The 20,458-nt window shown below is 35.9% G+C and overlaps 2 protein-coding genes across 3 annotated transcripts; both read left to right on the top strand.

The window, feature by feature from the left end:
• The first annotated feature begins 150 nt into the window (after positions 1-150).
• On the top strand, positions 151-4,678 carry ptgdsa (prostaglandin D2 synthase a). 2 transcript variants are annotated; one of them, XR_008185575.1, is made up of 7 exons: positions 151-304; positions 853-992; positions 2,554-2,630; positions 2,709-2,819; positions 2,919-3,518; positions 4,030-4,055; positions 4,201-4,678. XR_008185575.1 is itself a non-coding variant. In XM_052608818.1 (7 exons), the coding sequence occupies exons 1-6, from the start codon at positions 212-214 to the stop codon at positions 4,053-4,055; spliced, it is 549 nt and encodes a 182-aa protein (XP_052464778.1). In that variant the 5' UTR covers positions 151-211; the 3' UTR covers positions 4,201-4,678. The 2 variants fall into 2 exon arrangements, 1 of the variants encoding a protein (XP_052464778.1); XM_052608818.1 differs by having other exon boundaries at positions 2,919-3,020.
• A 1,012-nt stretch (positions 4,679-5,690) lies between these two features.
• On the top strand, positions 5,691-10,537 carry ambp (alpha-1-microglobulin/bikunin precursor). Its single transcript, XM_052608817.1, has 10 exons — positions 5,691-5,868; positions 7,084-7,226; positions 7,336-7,412; positions 7,499-7,615; positions 8,771-8,872; positions 8,955-9,001; positions 9,203-9,281; positions 9,880-10,047; positions 10,113-10,289; positions 10,407-10,537. Exons 1-10 carry the CDS (start codon positions 5,758-5,760, stop codon positions 10,433-10,435), a joined length of 1,050 nt encoding a protein of 349 aa, XP_052464777.1. The 5' UTR covers positions 5,691-5,757; the 3' UTR covers positions 10,436-10,537.
• Positions 10,538-20,458: the final 9,921 nt, after the last annotated feature.

Genomic DNA, 20,458 nt, shown 5'->3' with positions numbered 1-20,458 from the left:
TATTGCTGCAAACCAGCAGAATTAGATTCACAGAGAAACTTGGAAATTGTCATATTTCTGCATTTCAAACATGGTACCTTCAGTGAATGGTCTTTATGTTGGATGTGTGTTCTTGCGTGTGATTGGCTGGATTGGTGAGGGGGAGGAGCTAATGTGGCTGGCAGACCCTGAATAGTTCACGATCCCTGGCTGTGTTTCTTATAACGTCATCATGAAGATCGCCTTGGTGAGCATCTCTTTGCTGATGCTCCTGACTGACATCCACGCCAGCGTCCAACCGCAGAAAGACTTTGACCTTCAGAGAGTAAGAACTTTAGCTGTGTATTTCCCCTGCCGTTTTCAACACTGAAGCTTTTTAAAATGACCTCTAGGTCCTGCCGCATGTTTAGTTATGGACTTGAAGGAACAAATTCCTTTGCGGAGTCCAGGCTGGTGTTGTGTGAGATTTAACAGCTGAATAATGTTAATGTGATGTTTGTTTGAGTTGTTCTTAAGTTCTGACATGAACAAGCTGTTTCTGCATGTTGATTAGGGTAATACTTTACACTGCATTAACACTATAGAGACCGAGCAGACAAACAGAGCTCAGGGCAAAGGTCACACACTCAGTGTCGCAACAAGGACTGGGTGATCTCTGCCAAGTTCTCAAGGCATCATCATGAGACTTTATGGGGGGGGGGGGGGGTAATTTAAAAGGGAAGACAAAATATCATAATAAACAGAATAAACAGACAAATAACCTAAGGCTGTATTTTTGTTTGGCCATTATTAGTATCAGGCTGATCATTTTCGGCTGGATTCTCTTGCCTAATTCTGCTTCTGGTCTTGTGTGAGCTGGATGTGTTTGGTCAGTTTGCAGGGAGATGGTATCGGCTCGGTCTGGCCTATGATTCTCCAGGGTTTGTGCGCTACAGAAACAGACTCACCATCTCGATGGGCACAGTGGAGCTGAAGGACAACGGGAACGTCAGCATGACCATGTGGAGTGTAACGTGAGGGACACTCATCTTCACATATGACTGATTTCAGAAAACATAATAGAATACAGTTTAATTTAGAATAGTTCCAAAATTATAATTATTATCATCCTAAAATTGCTATATATATTATATTATATTATATTATATTATATTATATTATATTATATAAATACACTGTATGATTATTTTTGTCTCATTTGTCATAGTTAAAATAGTTAAGAATAAAATATTCTAAAATAAATTAAATTATTATATTTATTATGTTGTGTAATATTATATTATATTGTTGTTATGTTATGTCATATTAATAAACTGTGATGATTCTTATCTAATTTTTCATTTAAAACAGTTAAAATGTCTAAAATAATTATATTATTATATCATGTTATGTTATTGTATTATATTTCTTTTATTTTGTTATGTTGTATTATATTACATTATATTATATTATATTATGTCATATTATTAATACACTGTATGATGATTCTTGTCTCATTTGTCATAGTTAAAATAGTCAAGAATAATTTCTAAAATAATTATTATATTTATTATATCATGTTATATTTATTTTATGTTATGTTATATTTATTTTGTTATGTTATGTTATATTTGTTATGTTATGTTATGTTTTGTTATGTTGTTATGTTATATTTATTTTGTTATGTTATGTTATATTTATTTTGTTTTCTTATGTTATGTTATATTTATTTTGTTATGTTATGTTGTTATGTTATATTTATTTTTGTTATGTTATGTTGTTATGTTATATTTATTTTTGTTATGTTATGTTGTTATGTTATATTTCTTTTGTTATGTTATATTATGTTATGTTATTTATTTTGTTATGTTGTTATATTTATTTTGTTTTGTTGTTATGTTATATTTATTTTGTTATGTTGTTATGTTATATTTATTTATTTCATTATGTTATGTTATATTTGTTATGTTATGTTATGTTTTTTGTTATGTTATATTTATTATGTTATGTTATCTTATGTTATGTTGTTATGTCATGTTATGTTATATTTTGTTATATTATGTTATGTTATATTTATTTTGTTATGTTATGTTTTGTTTTGTTATATTGTTTTGTTTTATGTTATGTTATGTTATGTTATGTTATGTTATATTATATTATTTTTATTTATTTCATTGTTATGTTATATTTGTTATGTTATGTTTTTTGTTATGTTATATTTATTATGTTATGTTATGTTATGTTATGTTATGTTGTTATGTCATGTTATGTTATATTTTGTTGTTATGTTATATTTATTTTGTTATGTCATGTTACATTACGTTACGTTACGTTATGTTATTTTTGTTTTGTTTTGTTTTGTTTTGTTTTGTGTTATGTTATGTTATGTTATGTTATGTTATATTTATTTTATTTTATGTTATGTTATGTTATGTTATGTTATCTTATGTTATATCTTATGTTATGTTATGTTATGTTATGTTATGTTATGTTATATTTATGTTATATTCATTATGTTATGTCATGTTGTGTTATGTTATGTTATAGTCACTCATTGGATGATAATTCTTGTCTCTGTTGCGTGTGATCATGCAGTTCCTCTGGCTGTCATTCTGTGGTCTACATTTATAAGACGACGTCTGTTCCCGGTGTATTTACCTACTACAGCACTCGTGAGTAAACAAGACCCATATGACTGATCAGTACTGAGAAAATGATACTACTGTTCAGGTTTCTGTTGTTACTTGAAGGTCATAGAAGGGTGAAGGATGTTACTGTGGTGGAGACAAACTACACAGAGTATGCCCTGGTCCTCAAACACAAGAAGTTTAACAAGGAGTTCACACAAGTGGCCCTTTATGGTGAGCCTGCGATTAACAACAGGATTGACTCAAGTTTTCTGGGAGGGCAGTTTTGTTTTGACTTTGTGAGTTGTTCTCAGTGCCTGTATTTCACTGTAGGTCGTACTGAGAAGTTGAGAGCGGATGTGATGGAGAAGTTCAGAGCATATGCCACAGCTCAAGGATTCCCTAAAGACTCCATACTGACTCCACCAGCTGCTGGTGAACCTCTCAAATCACTAACACCTGCAAGATCACCCAAAAAATGTCATCATCAAAAAGTCTTAATTTACTCAGCCTCATGTCGTTCCAAACCAGTTTGAGATTCTTTCTTCTGTGTTGTTTCAAAAGAAGATATTTTCTGGTAGCCATTGACTTCCATAGAATGTAAAGAAATACTATAGAAGTGACTGGCTACCATCAACTACTTTGCTACCCATATTCTTCACATTATATTATTTTGTGTTGAGAAAGAAACTCATACAGGTTTGGAAACGACATGAGGATGAGTAAATTATGACAACATTTTTAGCTGAACTATCCCTTTAAGCCACACTTGAATGGAGGAGGATTGCAATACTGATTAAGCAATACTGTTCAAAACGACAACAAAATAACAGACTGTCTACACCATTGTTTACTCCGACGGGACATTTGAGGAGGAACATTTTTGATATTTGGTTTGATGTCTAACACCGTGTGTCCGAAATCTCACACTGAGTACGTAGTAACTTATTTCACAACCAGTAAAAAAGTATGTTTTATATAATATGAATATGGGTAGTATTAATTAAATTTAGACTGTGACATGTTGTAAAATGTCATGTTGTAATTTTCATGTGAACTACCAGCGTCAGTTGCTTCACTTCCTCTCCCGTGGCCTCATGGGATAGTACAGTGTTTATCAACTGTACACTTAAGATTCCAAGCAAAAATAATTGGTCATTCAGATATTTTTCAGCTGCTGTTTTCAAATACTATGAATTCAGACATACTGCTTCTTTGGCATACTGTTTTTGGCATGCTATATAGTGGAGAAGTATTCAGTTTGGATGCAGTGAGTGAAATTCAGTCATATTTTTAAGTGTGGCCGAAGTACTTTCTTTCGGGACTATACATGTGCGACTAAACCTTTGTTCACAAACCATTTAAGTGTTTATTTATTGTCTAAAATAGTTATATTTTCATCAAAATGCTAACAAAATTTCAAATTTTTGTTTTGTCTTTTTAGAAAACTGTCCTTCTTCAGGAAGTTAGGTAAGCAAGACCTTTAAATCTAGTTTGTCAAACCCTGTTTTATCACCAATAACCTCACGGACACTGCTAGAAGTTATTCAGTTTGGCAACTTTGTATATTGTGTTTTATAGCATTGTTTTTTTACTTGTTGTGTCTCTCTTTCAGTTGCCATTCACATTTAGCGCTGGAGGAAACACACACCTTTGCTTTAATATAACAAATTGATGTTATTTTGTGGCAGTTTGTAATATTGTAACTGATGTCATTTTCATTTGCTGTGCTTAGTTGTTATATTTAAATATAACGCTGAAAAAACACTGAATTCAAGCGCCGAAGAAGTGTGGAAATACAGAGAGAGGTATTGTCACATCTCTGATTATCTTTGCTGGCGAAAATTAAACTTTTTTTGTTTCTGTTCATGTTGCATATGTGACTCACATCTGGAGTTTAACATGCAAAATGAAAGTTAATGTGTAAATATGAGTACATCTTCTCTTGTGTTGAAGATTTTCTTATAGACTCCGTTTTAACGGGAAAAAGCTAACTGCTTACTGAGTGATTGTGACTGAAAAGTCATGCTCACTGGATGAAATTTTTGTGACAGATGTTTGGTAATTGTAAATAAAGATCTAATTCTAAAGGATGTGGTGAGGTGTCACAACACATAGTTACTGGGGTGCCTCAGGGCTCAGTTCTTGGACCTCTTCTCTTCTCTATCTTCACTAGGTTCTGTCATTCAGAAACATGGCTTTTCATATCACTGCTATGCTGATGATACTCTGCTCTATCTCTCATTACATCCTGATGATCCGATGATAGCTGCTCACATAATAGCTTGTCTGACATTTCTTGCCGGAAGAAGGACCATCACCTTCACCTTCACCAACACAGAACTGATTGTTGTTTTAGTCAACCCAACACTTCAACACAATTTCTCCATCCAGCTATGTACATCAATCACAATTCCTTCAAGGACAGCCAGGAACCTTGGAGTTGTGATAGACGATCAGCTGAATTTCACAGACTACAGCTGCCCGGTCCTACCAGATTTACCTTATACAATATTAGGAAGACCAGGCCCTTTCTATCTAAAAATGCTACACGATTCCTTGTTCAAGCTCTTGTTCTGTCCAGGCTGGACTATTGCAACGCCTCCTTGGCAGTTCCTTCAGCCAGTTCTGTCAAACCCATGCAACTAATTCAGAATGCGGCAGTAAAATTAGTCTTTAACACGACGAAAATAGTACAACACTTCTGTTCATCAGCTTGCACTCAAGGCACTAATGTTTGTCACAAAATAACCACTGACTCTGCACCCCTTTACCTAAATTCACTCACTTCTTCAGACGTAACACTAGCTCTTTTCTACCTTGTCTAATATCCCTCTATCATCTATTTTCTGTCTACTTTTTATTCTTTTTATTTATTACTTTAAAACAATTTTATATAAAGCAAAAGAAAAGTTAAATCTCTTTTTAACATTATGGGAATATTAAACAGAATTGTGTAAAAATGTAATCTTTTATTTGTTTCAGCCAAAGCAAACAAGAACATAAGGCACAAACAGGAGTCAATAGGCAGATAAGGAGAACTTTGTTCTGTTTGTTTTGATGGACTGGTTTTGGGGGTGGTGTTGCACACATGGCCAGCAGGTCGATGTCCTGTGGATGATAGAGACAGTTGTGGTTCTTCAGAACTTCATTTGGATCACAGACAGTCAGAATGAAGTGTGTTGTTCTAGTGTTTCTGCTGCCACTCCTGGGCCTGTTGCATGCTGGGCCGCTGCCCGATGAGCCTGTCCTCCAGCCTCAGGAGAACTTTGATGTGAACCGGGTGAGTTATGGATGTGTTAGAGAATGTTTGTGCATAGAGAAGACCAGGACCAGTTGTCACGTTTTTACACTTGTAGAATTTTTTTAAATAATCAGTTTCTAAATAGACACAAAGAAAATCCTTGAATACCAAAAAAACTATTTCCACTGTTATTGCCCAGGACAAAAAAAAAGCATAGTTAATTTATCACTTATGGTTCTTTTGTGACAACATACCCCAATGGCACCACTAAATGTGGTCTGTTGTCACAATGGAAACCTGTTTATTACACTAATTGTAGAAATCACTTTTTTAAAAAAAAGAAGAAAAAAAAACATCTGTATTTGAAGTGTTTTATAGGCAATTTGTTTGCATTTTGGCAATATGTTATATAAACTATTTTTTTATGAAAAAAAAATATATGTACATAGAACATAAACAATGGTTTTAACGTGAAACAAGTATGTTTTGTTTTGTAAGGTGTCCTTGGGTGTTTTGAAATGTGCCACCAATTTTTTTTTAGAATTATTATTATTATTTTATTATTATTTAAAAGATTTTATAAGCTATTTATTTGCATTTTGGTGATTTTGTTTTTATATTGTTATAAACATGATATAAGAAAGTAGGCTATATAAAACTAAATTCCATAAAATATTTTTAATATGAAACAAATATTTCATGAATATTAATTCATTAAATAGTTAAAAAAAATCATCTCTAGTTATAAGCTATTTATGTGTTTTTTAATCTTTTAACTGACTAAATATTTTACGAGAAAGTAGGCTATATAAAACATGTAACACCTTTTTAACATGAAATAAACTTAAAAACAAATCAATTAAAATGAATAAATAATCGTATAATAATAATAAATATTATAATTATAACCTAGTGTTATACAAAATATTCAGCTGAAATATATATATAGTTGACTCTTTTATAAACAACAAATAGACAGTAAATTAATTAATAAATAATGTTAGTTTGTAGGTCCTCCCTAGTGAATTTAATTTGTACATTTTCTTAGGTCTAATATGAGATGATATTTGCATACTCACTGGCTGTTGTACAACAATTATGCAATGCAGTGTCCTGTTACCCCACGTTCTGTTTTATTATTCTTACCAGAAATATGGTTGTAATGTGGCCAGTGATGTTATCTTTTGATTTGATGTTCACATTCACATGCATTTGAAATTCTGATTGACCTTATTTCTCCTAATCCTCTGTAAGTTTATGGGCAAATGGTATGATATTGCGATAGCGTCCACGTGCCCATGGCTCAAGCAGCATAAGGGAGACGCAGCCATTGGCTCTTTGGAGATGCAGTTCAGTGACTCAACAAAGACCATCAGCATGACCCGGATCAGCAACAGGTACAGCACACAACTACGTCACATCCAATGAACAAACTGTTGTGAAGTAAACACCCTCATACCCCGTCATGAGACCCCGGATGACAGGCATTGTTCATTTATTTCGCAGACATGGCACCTGCAAATCCATCAGTGGAGAATATCAGCTGACAAAAACACCTGGAAGATTCCAGTACCACAATGCCAGTGAGATGAGCACCACAGCTGTCAATCAATCAATCCTGGTGTCACTTCACTCTTATTTCACCGTGCATGTGTCTTTGCTCATGTAGGGTGGAATGCTGATGTGGACTCCTATGTGGTTCACACAAACTACGATGAGTACGCTCTCATGGTGATGCATAAACAAAAGCCAGGCGGTGAAAAAACCACATCTGTCAAACTCTACGGTAAAACATCTGTTTTCATATTGGACAACATTTAGACTTGAGCTTTCGTGATCTCAGTTTTGACCTCAGATCGAGCATGTACTGAATCACATACTATTTCTGGGGATTTTCAAACGCATCTGCATCTTTTGGGCTTATAATGTTACCCATAACCCCCTCAATGACGATCATTACTTTTTCAGTTAGGAAGGGAAATGGTGAGGATAGTGAGGCAAAGCTGCCACCACAAGTGCTAAACATTTGAACTAAACAGTAGAATTGAGCTAAATGCTAATGCTGACAAGCAACAAAAACAGTTTGTGAGAAATGTGTGTGTGGCAAGAATATATTCTATGATTTTAATCTCTCATTTCTACTCAAACTCCTATTAAAAAAACTTCAGAATGCTTTCTCAATAGCTACATTCATTGCATGTTTACTACTTAGTTGATATTTCTCTAGAATGACTACTACACCAGGCAAAATGACTTGCAAACTTGCAAAATGACCCACAATGCAATGCACTCAACTTGACCTATTTTAAGTATATTAAACAAAATCAAAGTCAAATCTCTTTTTTTATTTCATTATATAGTCAAACTGCGAAATGTTAAGACAATTAAAAAATTGAATGCAAAAAACTATATGTTACTGTTACCTAAATGTTATTTCAAAACGTTTAAAGAACATTCAAAAGTATCATTTTCATACTGTTTTCAAAATGTAAAAAAATGGAACGTTCCCTTCAGCGTTGCCACGCTTTCACAACAAAACCCGCCCAGTTGATACTCAAAACTAGCCCAGTTGCGTTTCGTGGGGGATCCCCCGGTATAAAATCACGTCTAGGGGGTAAAATACACGTTTTGTGGTGGGGTTCCCCGGTAATATTCACATTTTACGTGCTAAATATCACGTTATTGGGGTCACATCAGTCCGCGGATGTGAAAAACAACCAGCGGCAATAGTGTTAAAGTAGTCCATTTCCGCGGGAAAACCATAGACTTGGCAACACTGGTCCCACATTGTTAATGTAACCAAGAAAAAAAAGGTTTTGACATTTTTTTTTAATTCAAAGAACATCCTGAAAAACGTAATGTGAAAGTCAGCGAAATGTTCCTAGATCGTGTGGTTATCAGGGTTTGTGAGCATTGAGGAGCCGTTGTTCTCGCCCTGTAGGACGTGCTATGCAGCTGCGGCCCACTCTCATCGAGGACTTCAAGACTCTGGTGACTGAGCAGGGAATGAGTGAAGACACCATCATTATCAAAAAGAACAAAGGTTTCCTCAGCACACAAACCAATGCACAACATCCCTTTTATTGGGAGCCGATGTCACTGTCCTTCTCTCTTTGTGTCACCAGGTGAGTGTGTTCCAGGTGAGCAGGTCACACCAGAGCCACAGATCCAGGTGAGGACCTCACCATCACTGCAGCACTCACACATCAAAGCCAAACATTTTCATTTTAGCTTAAAATATTTAAGTCTGCTGAATCCAATCAAAGAGAAAAACAACACCCGGGGATAGATGTGTCATATCTGACTGAATTATTATTAATGAAAGTGATAGAAGGGTCATTAATAATCCTGTGATGTGATTCAATCTGAACAGAGGGCGAGGAGGAATGTGGTCCCGCCGGCTCCTGAGGAGGAGGGATCGGGGGACGATATGCGCATATTTAAAGGACCTGGTGAGTGTTACTTTCATATATATATATATATATATATATTATACATTATACGTTACTGTTCAGAAACGCTACATTTATATGATCTGAAATGATTGTGAAATATTAATACAATTTCCATTTTAACTGAATATAACCATTACAGTTTCATTGACTTGGCTCAATAAACATTTATTATTTTCTTTATTATCAATATTTAAAACAATTTTGTTGCTTAATATTGTTATGGAACCAATAATACCTTTCTGAAGGATTCCTTGATGAATATAGGGTTTAAAATAACATCATTTATTTGAAAAATGAAATCTTCAGTAACTTTTTAAAATGTTTTTACTGTCACTATTGATCAGTTTACTGCATCCTTGCTTGGAAAAAAGTATTAATTTCTTTAAAAAAAGAAAATTAATAGCATCCTAATTACCTCAATTTCTTTTTAACAGTAGTGTGTCTTAAATTGTTTAAGTGTGAAGAAGAGTTCAGAGAGTTATAATACATTATAATATATCCTATCATTTAAAAATGATTATAATTAAAGAGTTAATTTATTGCTTTGATATTATAATAAGATGAGCCGTGTGTGTGTGTGTGTGTGTGTGTGTAGAAGCGTGTAAGTCCCAGCCAGACTCGGGTCCATGTTTCGGGATGCTGCAGCGCTATCATTACAACTCGTCCATCATGGCCTGTCAGATGTTCACCTATGGAGGCTGCATGGGGAACCAGAATAACTTTGTGACTGAAAAGGAGTGTCTGCAGAGCTGCCGCACTGAGGGTGAGTGTGTGTGAGTGTGTGAGTGTGTGTGGTTTTATTATACACACATGTATTCTGTCCCTCAGCCGCCTGCAGGCTGCCCATGGATGCTGGTCCCTGTAAAGTGTTCACAGACCTGTGGGCCTTCGACTCAGCCGCTGGAAAGTGTGTGTCTTTCAAATATGGAGGCTGCAAGGGCAATGGCAATCAATTCTACAGCCAGAAGGAGTGTGAGGAGTACTGCGGCGTTATGATGAGAAATGGTGGGACACACACATTACACCAGAAAATAGCACATTTTTCATTAATGCCATTCATATTATTATTCAAAATGGTACGGAGGATTCTGACGCTTGTGTGGTTTTGTTATGGATTTGCAGGAGATGACGAGTTTCTCGCAGTGAACTGAGTTTGGTGGGAATGGAGTATTACTGAAAAGTGCAACATGGATCAGTTTCCCACAGGCACTAACTTCAACATTAACACAAAAAATAAAGACCTGTCCAATGTTCTGGTCGTGCACTTCTTTTGACATTTTACAATACTGTGCCGCTGTGGGGGAATTTTTATTTATCATTTATTTTTATTGTTCTGTTTTCCTTCACTTTAAAAATAAATCGCAGTGAAATTATTATTTTAAAACATTTTATTTTATTTTCCTGTTTGTTTTCTTTTGCTTTCTTTAACAACAAAAACTTTTTTGTTTTCCAGTAGAATTAATTTTAGAATTTAGTTTGTTGTCCAGTGTGACATTTTAAACAAAAAACATATTACTTGTTTTATTTTACTTTCTTTTATTATTATTATTGTTGTTATTATTATTAATTTATTTGCTTTCTTTAAAAATAAAATTCAGTAAAAAACATAATACATTTTTATATATATTAATGTATATTGTATTTTTTTATTTCCTTGAACATAAATTTCATTTAAAAAAACACACACACACACATTTGATTTATTTTTATTTAATTTTCCAGTAAAATAATTAATTCATTTTGGTTTCATTTGGCAATCATTTTACAAATGTTCCTTTTATTTTATTTTGCTTTATTTTACATTTTATTTATTTCTATAAACATTTTATTCACTTTTACTTTATTTTTCAGCAACAATAATATTTATTTTTAGTTTGGTAATTTATTATAATGAATTTTATCTGATTCTTGGGATGACCAGGTTTTTTTCTTTTAACTGGACATGTTACAGTTGCCCTGGTCTCTCCTAACGACAGTGGCCAGGAGAGGTCAGTGCTGATCATCTTTCCAGCTCTAGTCTTTGGATTTGTGTGAAACTGCCTGCTCATCTGATTTCACTGCTGAACCGAGACCAGTTTTAGCGTTCTTGTTATAATACCAAAGCAATATGTTCATGATCATGAAGCTGAACCTGCATACAGGCAAAATCAAGTCATTCTGAGCAAAGTCCCCAGCAGCCCAAGCCAGGCTTCCTGCCCGCTGTTTCTCAGAATTCATGGCTGGTGATGTTGCTGGGAGAATGCTGGGAATATCCGGAGAGGAAAAAGGAACTGACGGCTTTCAATGACCTTCCGGCCAGGGCCACATCACCTGCTCACACACACCCTCACACAGACACAAACACTTTTCACACACATAATGCCTGCCTAAAATGTTTGAATTTCATTGCATTTGCTACAAAATATAAAATCAAGTCTGTGCTCGAATGTTACTTTAACTTTTCTCAAAAAAAAAAAAAAATCACTTTTATGAGCCCTTTTTGCTGTTAATCTTTCTTGATTTTAGTGCCTGTGTGAAGTCCGTTTTCTCACGTTCACGCAGGTGTCCTAAAAGAGGAAGCACAGGTGTAGTTACATTAATGTTTGACAACTACATAAGTGTCCATAACATTAATAGAATGAAACCGCACAAGACGTGTACTCGTATAAACACACAAGCACATGCTGATGCAGCAAACACAAACTCACGAAACTACATCACACTTATAAATAACACCAACTCACACATTTTCAGTTTCGCACACATAAAATGCAAACTTCCTCAGACATCACACACATATGTTACACAGCCATTCACTCAAAAAACACCATGTGAAAATGTAAAATTACACGTGAGCGGTTAAACACAATATAATCACTACTGGTTTCAAACCCATATCCATCTACTGTATAGAAAGATGCATACAAATGATATGATAAGGGATTTATATTAAGAAAATCACCCAAAATTCGTTGGGATTCAACTTTTTAGTTTTTAGTAGTTCTGCACTTTTTGTACAATAGACACGAAAAAACTTCAAATCCTGCAGGTTGCTGTAAAGAGATATGCTACTTTTACCACATAAACTGCTTAAACTTGTCTTTAAAATTACAAAGTTACAAACTGGGACTTTGTCTTCATTACATCATTAACAAACTGCTATGTTGCTAATGCTACATCTATTCTGTCTGCATTTAAACTGCCCTGTCAAACATCTTGTCACAGTTATCCTTCACATTTCAATTCATTTAAAGGGGGGGTGAAATGCTATTTCATGCATACTGAGTTTTTTACACTGTTAAAGAGTTGGATTCCCATGCTAAACATGGACAAAGTTTCAAAAATTAAGTTGTACGTTTGAAGGAGTATTTCTGTTCCAAAAATACTCCTTCCGGTTTGTCACAAGTTTCGGAAAGTTTTTTTCGAGTATGGCTCTGTGTGACCTTAGATGGAGCAGAATTTCCTTATATGGGTCCTAGGGCAAGTTTGCCAGAAGAGTGCGTGCTCCCGTATAGCAGAGCACTGAGAGCACAACAGACTTCACTGATCAGAGCGAGAGCGTCGCGAAATGTCACAAAAGAAGTGTGTTTTTGGTTGCCAGGGCAAGACAACCCTGCACAGATTACCAAAAGAGAAACAGCATTAAGGGACCAGTGGATGGAGTTTATTTTTACAGAGCTTCAACGGAGTTGTGCAAGTGTTTTTGTTTGTTCCCTGCATTTCGAAGATGCTTGTTTTACAAACAAGGCCCAGTTTGACGCTGGATTTGCATATCATTTATTTCTTAAGGATAATGCAGTCCCAACGAAAAAGGGTCACGATCATGTGTTGGAACCGCAGGCGGTGAGTAAAACTGCTTCAAATATCTCTGTGTTGTTAACTTAGCTATCAGCGCGTAAGCACATCAAGTAAACAACATGCGATGTTGTCATCAAACTGCACTTTCCACATGTAACAGTTACAGCTTAAAAAAAAAAGACGACATAAAGTGGAACTTAGTCATTTTCCAAAACCGCTAACAAATATATACAGTTTCAGTACATACCACATAGAGACGTCGGTGCTGATGCTGCTCTTGTTCAATTTCAGCCTCTGGATCTGATTCTGGATCATAAATAAACGGCTGAATCTGACTGTTAGCCATGGTTTGTTTTGGATGATGGGTTTTTTCCTCACGGTAATGTCACAACTTCCAAACACTCTCAACACAAAAGCCTACTGGTGCTCGTGATTCTTTAGCTCCGCCCACACGTCACGCCTCCAGTCGGTCGTGTTTTTCCGGGAAAAATCGACACAGACTATATTTCTCTTATGAATATAATAAAACTAAAGACTTTTTGGAGTTATGAAGGATGCAGTACTACTCTATAGGTACCCAAGATTAACAGGATATTGAGTGAAAATGAGCATTTCACCCCCCCCCCCCCCCTTTAATTTCCTACCACATAGGAGAGAAATGAAGAGACGTGCTGATCTGCCAATCCCCGCTAATGTGTTTCATTAATTATGCATTTATCAGGTAATTACCTAATGTATCTTTCACAGATCACAGATGAAATATAAAGTGGATAACAATAATTTTTTCTTCAGGTTAGATATTGATTATTAATTTGTTAGCAAAAAACAAACCAGTCCATTTTAGGACATTAGGATGGATAGTATATGAATAGGGAAGCCTTATGTCGTCTTAAGTGACTATGTTTATGCATCTGGCCCATGAACACATTAGCAACTGCACCGCAACACCCTGAAAACCAACCTGAACAACTTAAAGGTGCTGGATATCTTTTTAACTGTACTAAAGTATAAAACACCATAATACATTTGCGGATATTTAGGAAACATGCTGATTTTACATGTACTAGATTCTCTGAAAAACAACACAGACAGTTATTCTACGTTGAAATGTGCGTTCTGTGTCAGAATATCTGAAACCGATATTTCTGAAACCGATATTTCTGAAACCGATATTTTTTAAGGTCCCAGAGTGGATAAATCTGAAAACGCCACCCTTGTGTTTTCATGTGGACAGCGAATCCGTAAATTTTCTGGAATGATGACATCACTGACCTACGTCTCGCACCTAGTCAGACACCGCTACGTCACATAACAGCAACAAAAACAACAACAAACACTGAAGGATTGTCTTTTTATTAATAACACCGATTAATAAATGTATTGTTCCATGTTTGTTTGTACACCACTCGCAAAGTTTACGCGCATAGTCTTCTTCTCATTTTTAGTGTATCTCTGTGGCAGATTTACAGCGCCACATACTGGTCTGGCATGTATACTACATGGTTTTGTGTCAGATTTGTGGTTTTGTGTGGAGACAGGCGAGGAAAAACAAAAACTAAACAACTGAGAGGGAAAGCTTGAAAGCTCTGGCTTCTTGCGGACGTAGCCTCAATTGTTTCCTCTCATGTAGTGTGTCAGTGCTATCAAACATGCTGAAACAGATGAGAGACAATGCTATCAGTCCTGCTAGGTGAACTTCACAATGGAGGAAATGTTTGTTACTCCTGCATTGTTACTCCCCTTGAGGGACTACTGAGACAGAGTGAAAAAAGTCAAATAAAAAAACTATTTTACTTCAGTTGTATTTGACAGCCCATACTGTCCTCTTCATGCAATCCAGATTTGTGTCCACCGTCAGGTTCTCTTTCTTTTTTGGGGTTTTCTGATGAAATCACAGACCAAAACACGCAGTTTGCTAGCCATTGTTTGTTTACGCTCATGGTACCTTCTGTCTAAAGTCCCGGCCTATCGATGAAAGCACACACATCATTAAAGTTGGCAAGTGATGACTGATTGGGTAGCAACATATATTCTGTCATTGACAAGACAAGATTTTAGGAGTCAAAAATCAATTAATTGCACTTGTTCCTGTTATGAGTCTTCAATCTGGAAACCCGCTTGAGCGTGCAGAGGTGTAAAGAGTACCTGAAACAATACTTGAGTAAAAGTACAGATACCTCACAGTGAAAACTCCTCCATTATATTTTTACTTATACCAAATATAGGCTCAATTTATGAGGTATTTAATGAAAAAAAAACACAAGGGAACAGAATAACAGGCAAACATTACATTCAACTCACAAGGAACAAGAAACACTAGGGTGCTAACAATATTAACAAGATAACAAGACACACCCTGGGAGACTTAACATGGGGAACCAATGAACAAATGGACTACAAACTGACTACAAACATCACGGGAGACAGGAAGTGATATAAAAGTCCAAGACAAGGCACAGAGAAATGTAAAAAAAAAAAAAATGAAAAAGTCAAAGTGGATGTGGATGTGCTGGTTTGGGCCTCATTCATGTCATCATCTCATATATAATACACCTGTGATTCACAACCACTTAATAAGGAACTCACATTCACGTAAAGTAGCCTTGTTGACAAGTTTGGATGAGTAAAGCCAAAATACACAAGATATTGTACTTTCAGTGCCCTGTGGTTGGCCACATCACTTCTTTTGTAGCAGAAATAAATTGCTGCATTAAAAGCAAGGTGCTATGCTAAATGTAATATGTTGTTGCTAATTATAAATGTAGTGGAGTAAAGAGTACAGCTACTTATTCAAAAATGTAGTGTAATAGAGAGAAAAAGTTGCTAATATCTTTGTAACTCCAAAAAGATACTCAATACAATATTTTTATTTTGGACTACAACCAGATTTGATATTACATTCAATGACTTTAACAACTGCACAGCAGCATCCTAAAAACCATTCTGAACAATTTAGCAGATGCATTGCAATGCACTGGAAAGAACGCCAAACTAAAAAGAGTTTTACAAAGGCAAATTTTGCTCAAAAATGCATAAATCTATTTTATATTGAATGTTTCATTGGTAAAACGCTCTAGCACAGCTGAATGGTGTTACACATAATTGAGCCTTCTTACTCTATACATGTTGAGTCATGAACTCAGATGAGTCTAGCAGCTGTAGAGCTCCTGCAAACCTTTGATCTGCATGCTTCCCACAGTGCTCTGGCTAAGGCATCTCGTGTGCGTGTATGCGTGCGACTGAGGTTGGTTAGTGGTACGTCTTTGCTGTGGGAAGACTGCTGGTGTGTAAATATGAAAAGAGTATGAGAGCATCTGTGTGTGTACGTGTCATGTCTGTTGGCAGCTCAGGAAAACAGTTTCAGACCGCTGAACAGGATCAAAGTGAGTCAGCTTAGACACAAAGGTTCACTTCTCCTTCCAGATACACACATGGTCACACACATATACATTTTCACACACGCATTCAATCACACCCAGACTTTCCCACAGAGGCCCACGTCGAACACACAGCTATGCTGTAACTGCAAGGCACGGACTCGCCCTTAAAGGTATAGTTCACACGAAAACTGAAAACTCTGTCATCATTCACTCGACCTCATGTTGTGATAAACCACAATATAATATTTTTTTCCCACATGTCATGTCCGGGGCTCCGTAATATCCAGTGTTGTCTTGGTCTTTTACTGTAAAGACAAAAACTTTTTGTTCCACAGAATAAATAAGACATGCATTGACATTTTTCCCCATCCCTTTGTCCCCTTCCAGTTCCCATACGTTGTAATTGCATGGAAAAGAGTGTTCAGAAGTTCTTGTTTTCCACTGAAAAAAGAACGTAATGTGGGTTTGGAACAACATGAGGGTGATTAAAGATTAAAGAATTTTAGAGTGAGCTAATTGTTTAACCCATTTTTACTATGTGAATACAGGCATCACCACAAACCCACACTGCAGAAAAACACGAACCACAAAGACCATGAGTGAACAGAGATGAATTGTACCGACTCTCTTTTTTCTACAGCAATTAAACGCAAATTGCAACCGAAAAACATAGATCCTGGCTGCTTGGATTCCTTCCTTGTGTCCCTTTACAGACTCTGAGCTCAACCGTGACCACAGGAAGAGCAAAGGCACTGATTGGTCTTTGAGTCTCTCACTCATGCACATTTGTCAGCTCGGTTGTGTACATAATAAAGCCCTCAGCAGGTTAGAATTAACTTTGTCAAACACTTCCTTTGCATATGATCAAAGCTCCTTCCTGGCTTTCTGTGTAGATTTGACCTTCCTTTCATTTGTGACTTGCTTTCATTAAACATAACAACTGAACAATGTATTGACAGTATAAAACATGTTCATGCCGCTTTCCTTTATTTTTTATCTGGATGTAAATTAAAAAAGAAAAAACATCAGGTAGACTTAGGAATGTTTAAAAAGTTGAAATATATTTTCTATGTTAACTTTTAAACCAGATTTAGGTGGACTGAAAACTATAAGTAATTCACTGTTGAAAGACGCAAACATTGTACTCTTATCCCCCTTGTGCATTCTGGTTTTGTAACATAATAACGTGAAAAAGAGCTTGCATAGCTAGAAGCTTCTGCATTCACATACTTGCTTAGAGTATATTTTAAGACTTAAAGGGATAGTTCACCCAAAAATGAAAACTCTGTCATCATTTATTCACCATCAAGTCATTCCAATCCAAACAAAGATATCTAACTTCTAGGGCTGGGTGATATGGCCTAATAAAAAAATACCAGATTTTTTCCCCCCTACTTGAAATCAATATTCAGATGACAAAGAAATTGTTCAAAACAAGTTTGAATATAATTCTTTATCATTTACCAGTCAAATGTATTACTGTGAAAAGATGATAAAAAAATCAGAATAACCTTAATGCTGGAAAGACCTTAAGGTTTTTTCTTTTTTCAATAATAGCCCATCATGCATCTAATCATCCAAGTGTACACTCGGCGTTAAGATTAAAACTGGCAACTGAATCGGAGTCATGGATGTAGGACAGAGAAAGTGTAAATATATTTTCTAGTCTATATTGCCATCTTGTAATGCCGCTGGTTTAGGTTATATATTAGGGGCCATTGTATCCGTTAGCGTGATTTTTTTCTTCAGCTGCAAATCTATGGCAGCTCATAGAACCACTTGTGGGAAAGTTGTGAAATTTGGCACACTGATAGAGGACAGTGAGGAAAGTTACCATAGCAAATTTGGAGTCTCTAACTCAAACTCCCTAGCGCCACCACTTATCTAAACTTTCAAAACGTTTATGCTAATAACTTTTGAACCGTAAATCACAAAATTCAATTTATATTCTTTTTTCCTCTGATTCCTTGGCTCATGCTGAATCGAAAGGATGACAAAATTCGGGTTTTGTTAAGGTGTCGTTTTTTTGCTATTTTCAATTGTTTGTAAAAACTACTTTTTCGAACTCGTCCTAGGCCATTGAACCGATTGTCACGAAAATTTCACCAAATCACCTTCAAACAACGCTGGCAAAAATTTATGGATTTCAAGTTGATTATTCATATGTTTCTGAATAGAACGTAAACAAATTCTATGAAAGGCATGCAAAGTGTACGTTAGGCTATATCTCCACAATGGTTTGGCCTATTGGGACCAAACTTGGTGTGTGTTATAACAAGCATGACCTGAGAATACCTGCAGTGTTTCGGCGCTGTGCCCCCTAGTGGTCAGGAGATATGAAAAGTACATATTTTTGCTCATAACTTCTGAATGCTTTGGCAAAAAATCACAAAACTTGTCTCGTTAGATTCGGTGCATCATGCCGAATTGAATGTTACAATGTCAGCTATTATGGGCGTCGGCCATTTTGAATTATGTTATAAAATGCTGTATTTTAAAACCCATTAGCTCATCTTTACAAAACCAATTACAAAAATCTTTGGCTCCATGCCCTCATGGTACTCAAAAAGTTTGGGGACAGTGCCATCTTATGCTCAAAAGTAGGGTGCACAGCGTTTGAAGCCCAATTCATGCGTCCCACAAATTGAGACTGTGTCACACATAATCAATGCTTGCTCAAAAAAAGTTGGTCGCTCATCTATATCTGGAGTCACCAACCCGTCGATCGCGGTCGACAAGTCGATCTTGGAAGCATTTTAAGTCGATCGCGAAGATTTTTCAAAATCGGAGAAAAAAAGGTGCGAGCCTCCGCTGACTGCGCGCGCACCTCCCGAAACAGACGATACATTTATACTTGACGCAACTGTTTTAGACTGAAAAACAGACCATACAACTGATTTAGACGCGGGTGCCGGTGTGATGAGATGTACTAATATCCGTCTGCTCGGGCATGATTGTTTTAGGCCTGTAATTGATTGATTATTGAGGTAATAGGGATGGCACGGTTCGCTGAAAAAAAAAAACCCAAACCATTTCTGTTGATGCATTCACATTCTGGCTTCTTCTCAGACATTACAAAAACACGAAAAAAAAAAAAAAAAAAACATGGACAAATCATTCACTCTCGTTCAACGCGAATGCTGTATATGAGCAGTAATTTATTCTTAAAGTGAATAAATTCTGAAAAATAAATAAAATTAAATAGCTAAAGTAAATCGTAAGTGGAAGTGCATTTGTCGATTCTGTCATAAGCATACAGTACATCAGCAATTACACATGTTTAGGGGAATAGGGCATTATTAATATACCATGTAAGGTGGTATGTGCTAGAAATGGGTAAACCACTTTCAGTGAGTCTGCCAATGGGGTGGGGGCACCACCGCGCAAGGCAGTGTCCCACATTGTCCCTCAGAAACATACCCCTTGTCCCCCTTGGGCTTATTAGCAGGTGGTCACCCTACTCAAAAGTTATGATGAAATTTAGAAAAATGCTAATAACTTTTGCTTGTATTAACCTATTGTAATCGGAATGATGTTGATACATACCTTGTATCATGACGAGAACACCAATACCAATTTCCTGTCCACCATTTTGATTCATGTTGACAAACTACTTTTTCGAACTCCTCCTAGATCGTTGGTCTGATTTTCACCAAAGTTGGCTCGGCTCATCTTCAGACAAAGCTGGCAAAAAGTTATTGAAAGAGTATTAAACCAGTTATTAATCTTTAATTATGACATTTAAAAAATGCTAATAACTTTTGAGTGCATTAGGCTATTGTAATGAAACTGGTCTTAAAATATACCTTGGGTCATGCCGACAACAGACTTATAATATTTTTAGGAAATCTGAGCTCCCTGTCTGCCATTTTGATTTATGTTAAAATCCTACTTTTTCTAACTCCTCCTCAACTGTTTGTCCAATTTTCACCAATATTGAGACAGATCATCTTCCGACTGTGCTGACAAAAAGTTATGCATTTCGTGTCGATTGACAAAACTGTTTTCATACAGCAC

The sequence above is a fragment of the Carassius gibelio genome, chromosome A10 (genome assembly GCF_023724105.1).
Source record: "Carassius gibelio isolate Cgi1373 ecotype wild population from Czech Republic chromosome A10, carGib1.2-hapl.c, whole genome shotgun sequence".
Lineage (NCBI taxonomy): Eukaryota > Metazoa > Chordata > Actinopteri > Cypriniformes > Cyprinidae > Carassius > Carassius gibelio.
The sequence above is the reverse complement of the archived record's forward strand: the minus strand, read 5'-3'. Positions and strand labels throughout refer to the sequence as shown.

Coding starts and splice junctions, on each gene's coding strand:
- ambp (XM_052608817.1), top strand. CDS start 5,758: ATGAAGTGTGTTGTTCTAGTGTTTCTGCTGCCACTCCTGGGCCTGTTG. Junction 7,227..7,335: donor ATGACCCGGATCAGCAACAG/GTACAGCACACA, acceptor TTTATTTCGCAG/ACATGGCACCTGCAAATCCA. Junction 7,616..8,770: donor CACATCTGTCAAACTCTACG/GTAAAACATCTG, acceptor CTCGCCCTGTAG/GACGTGCTATGCAGCTGCGG.
- ptgdsa (XM_052608818.1), top strand. CDS start 212: ATGAAGATCGCCTTGGTGAGCATCTCTTTGCTGATGCTCCTGACTGAC. Junction 993..2,553: donor ATGACCATGTGGAGTGTAAC/GTGAGGGACACT, acceptor GTGATCATGCAG/TTCCTCTGGCTGTCATTCTG. Junction 3,021..4,029: donor ACTGACTCCACCAGCTGCTG/GTGAACCTCTCA, acceptor TTGTCTTTTTAG/AAAACTGTCCTTCTTCAGGA.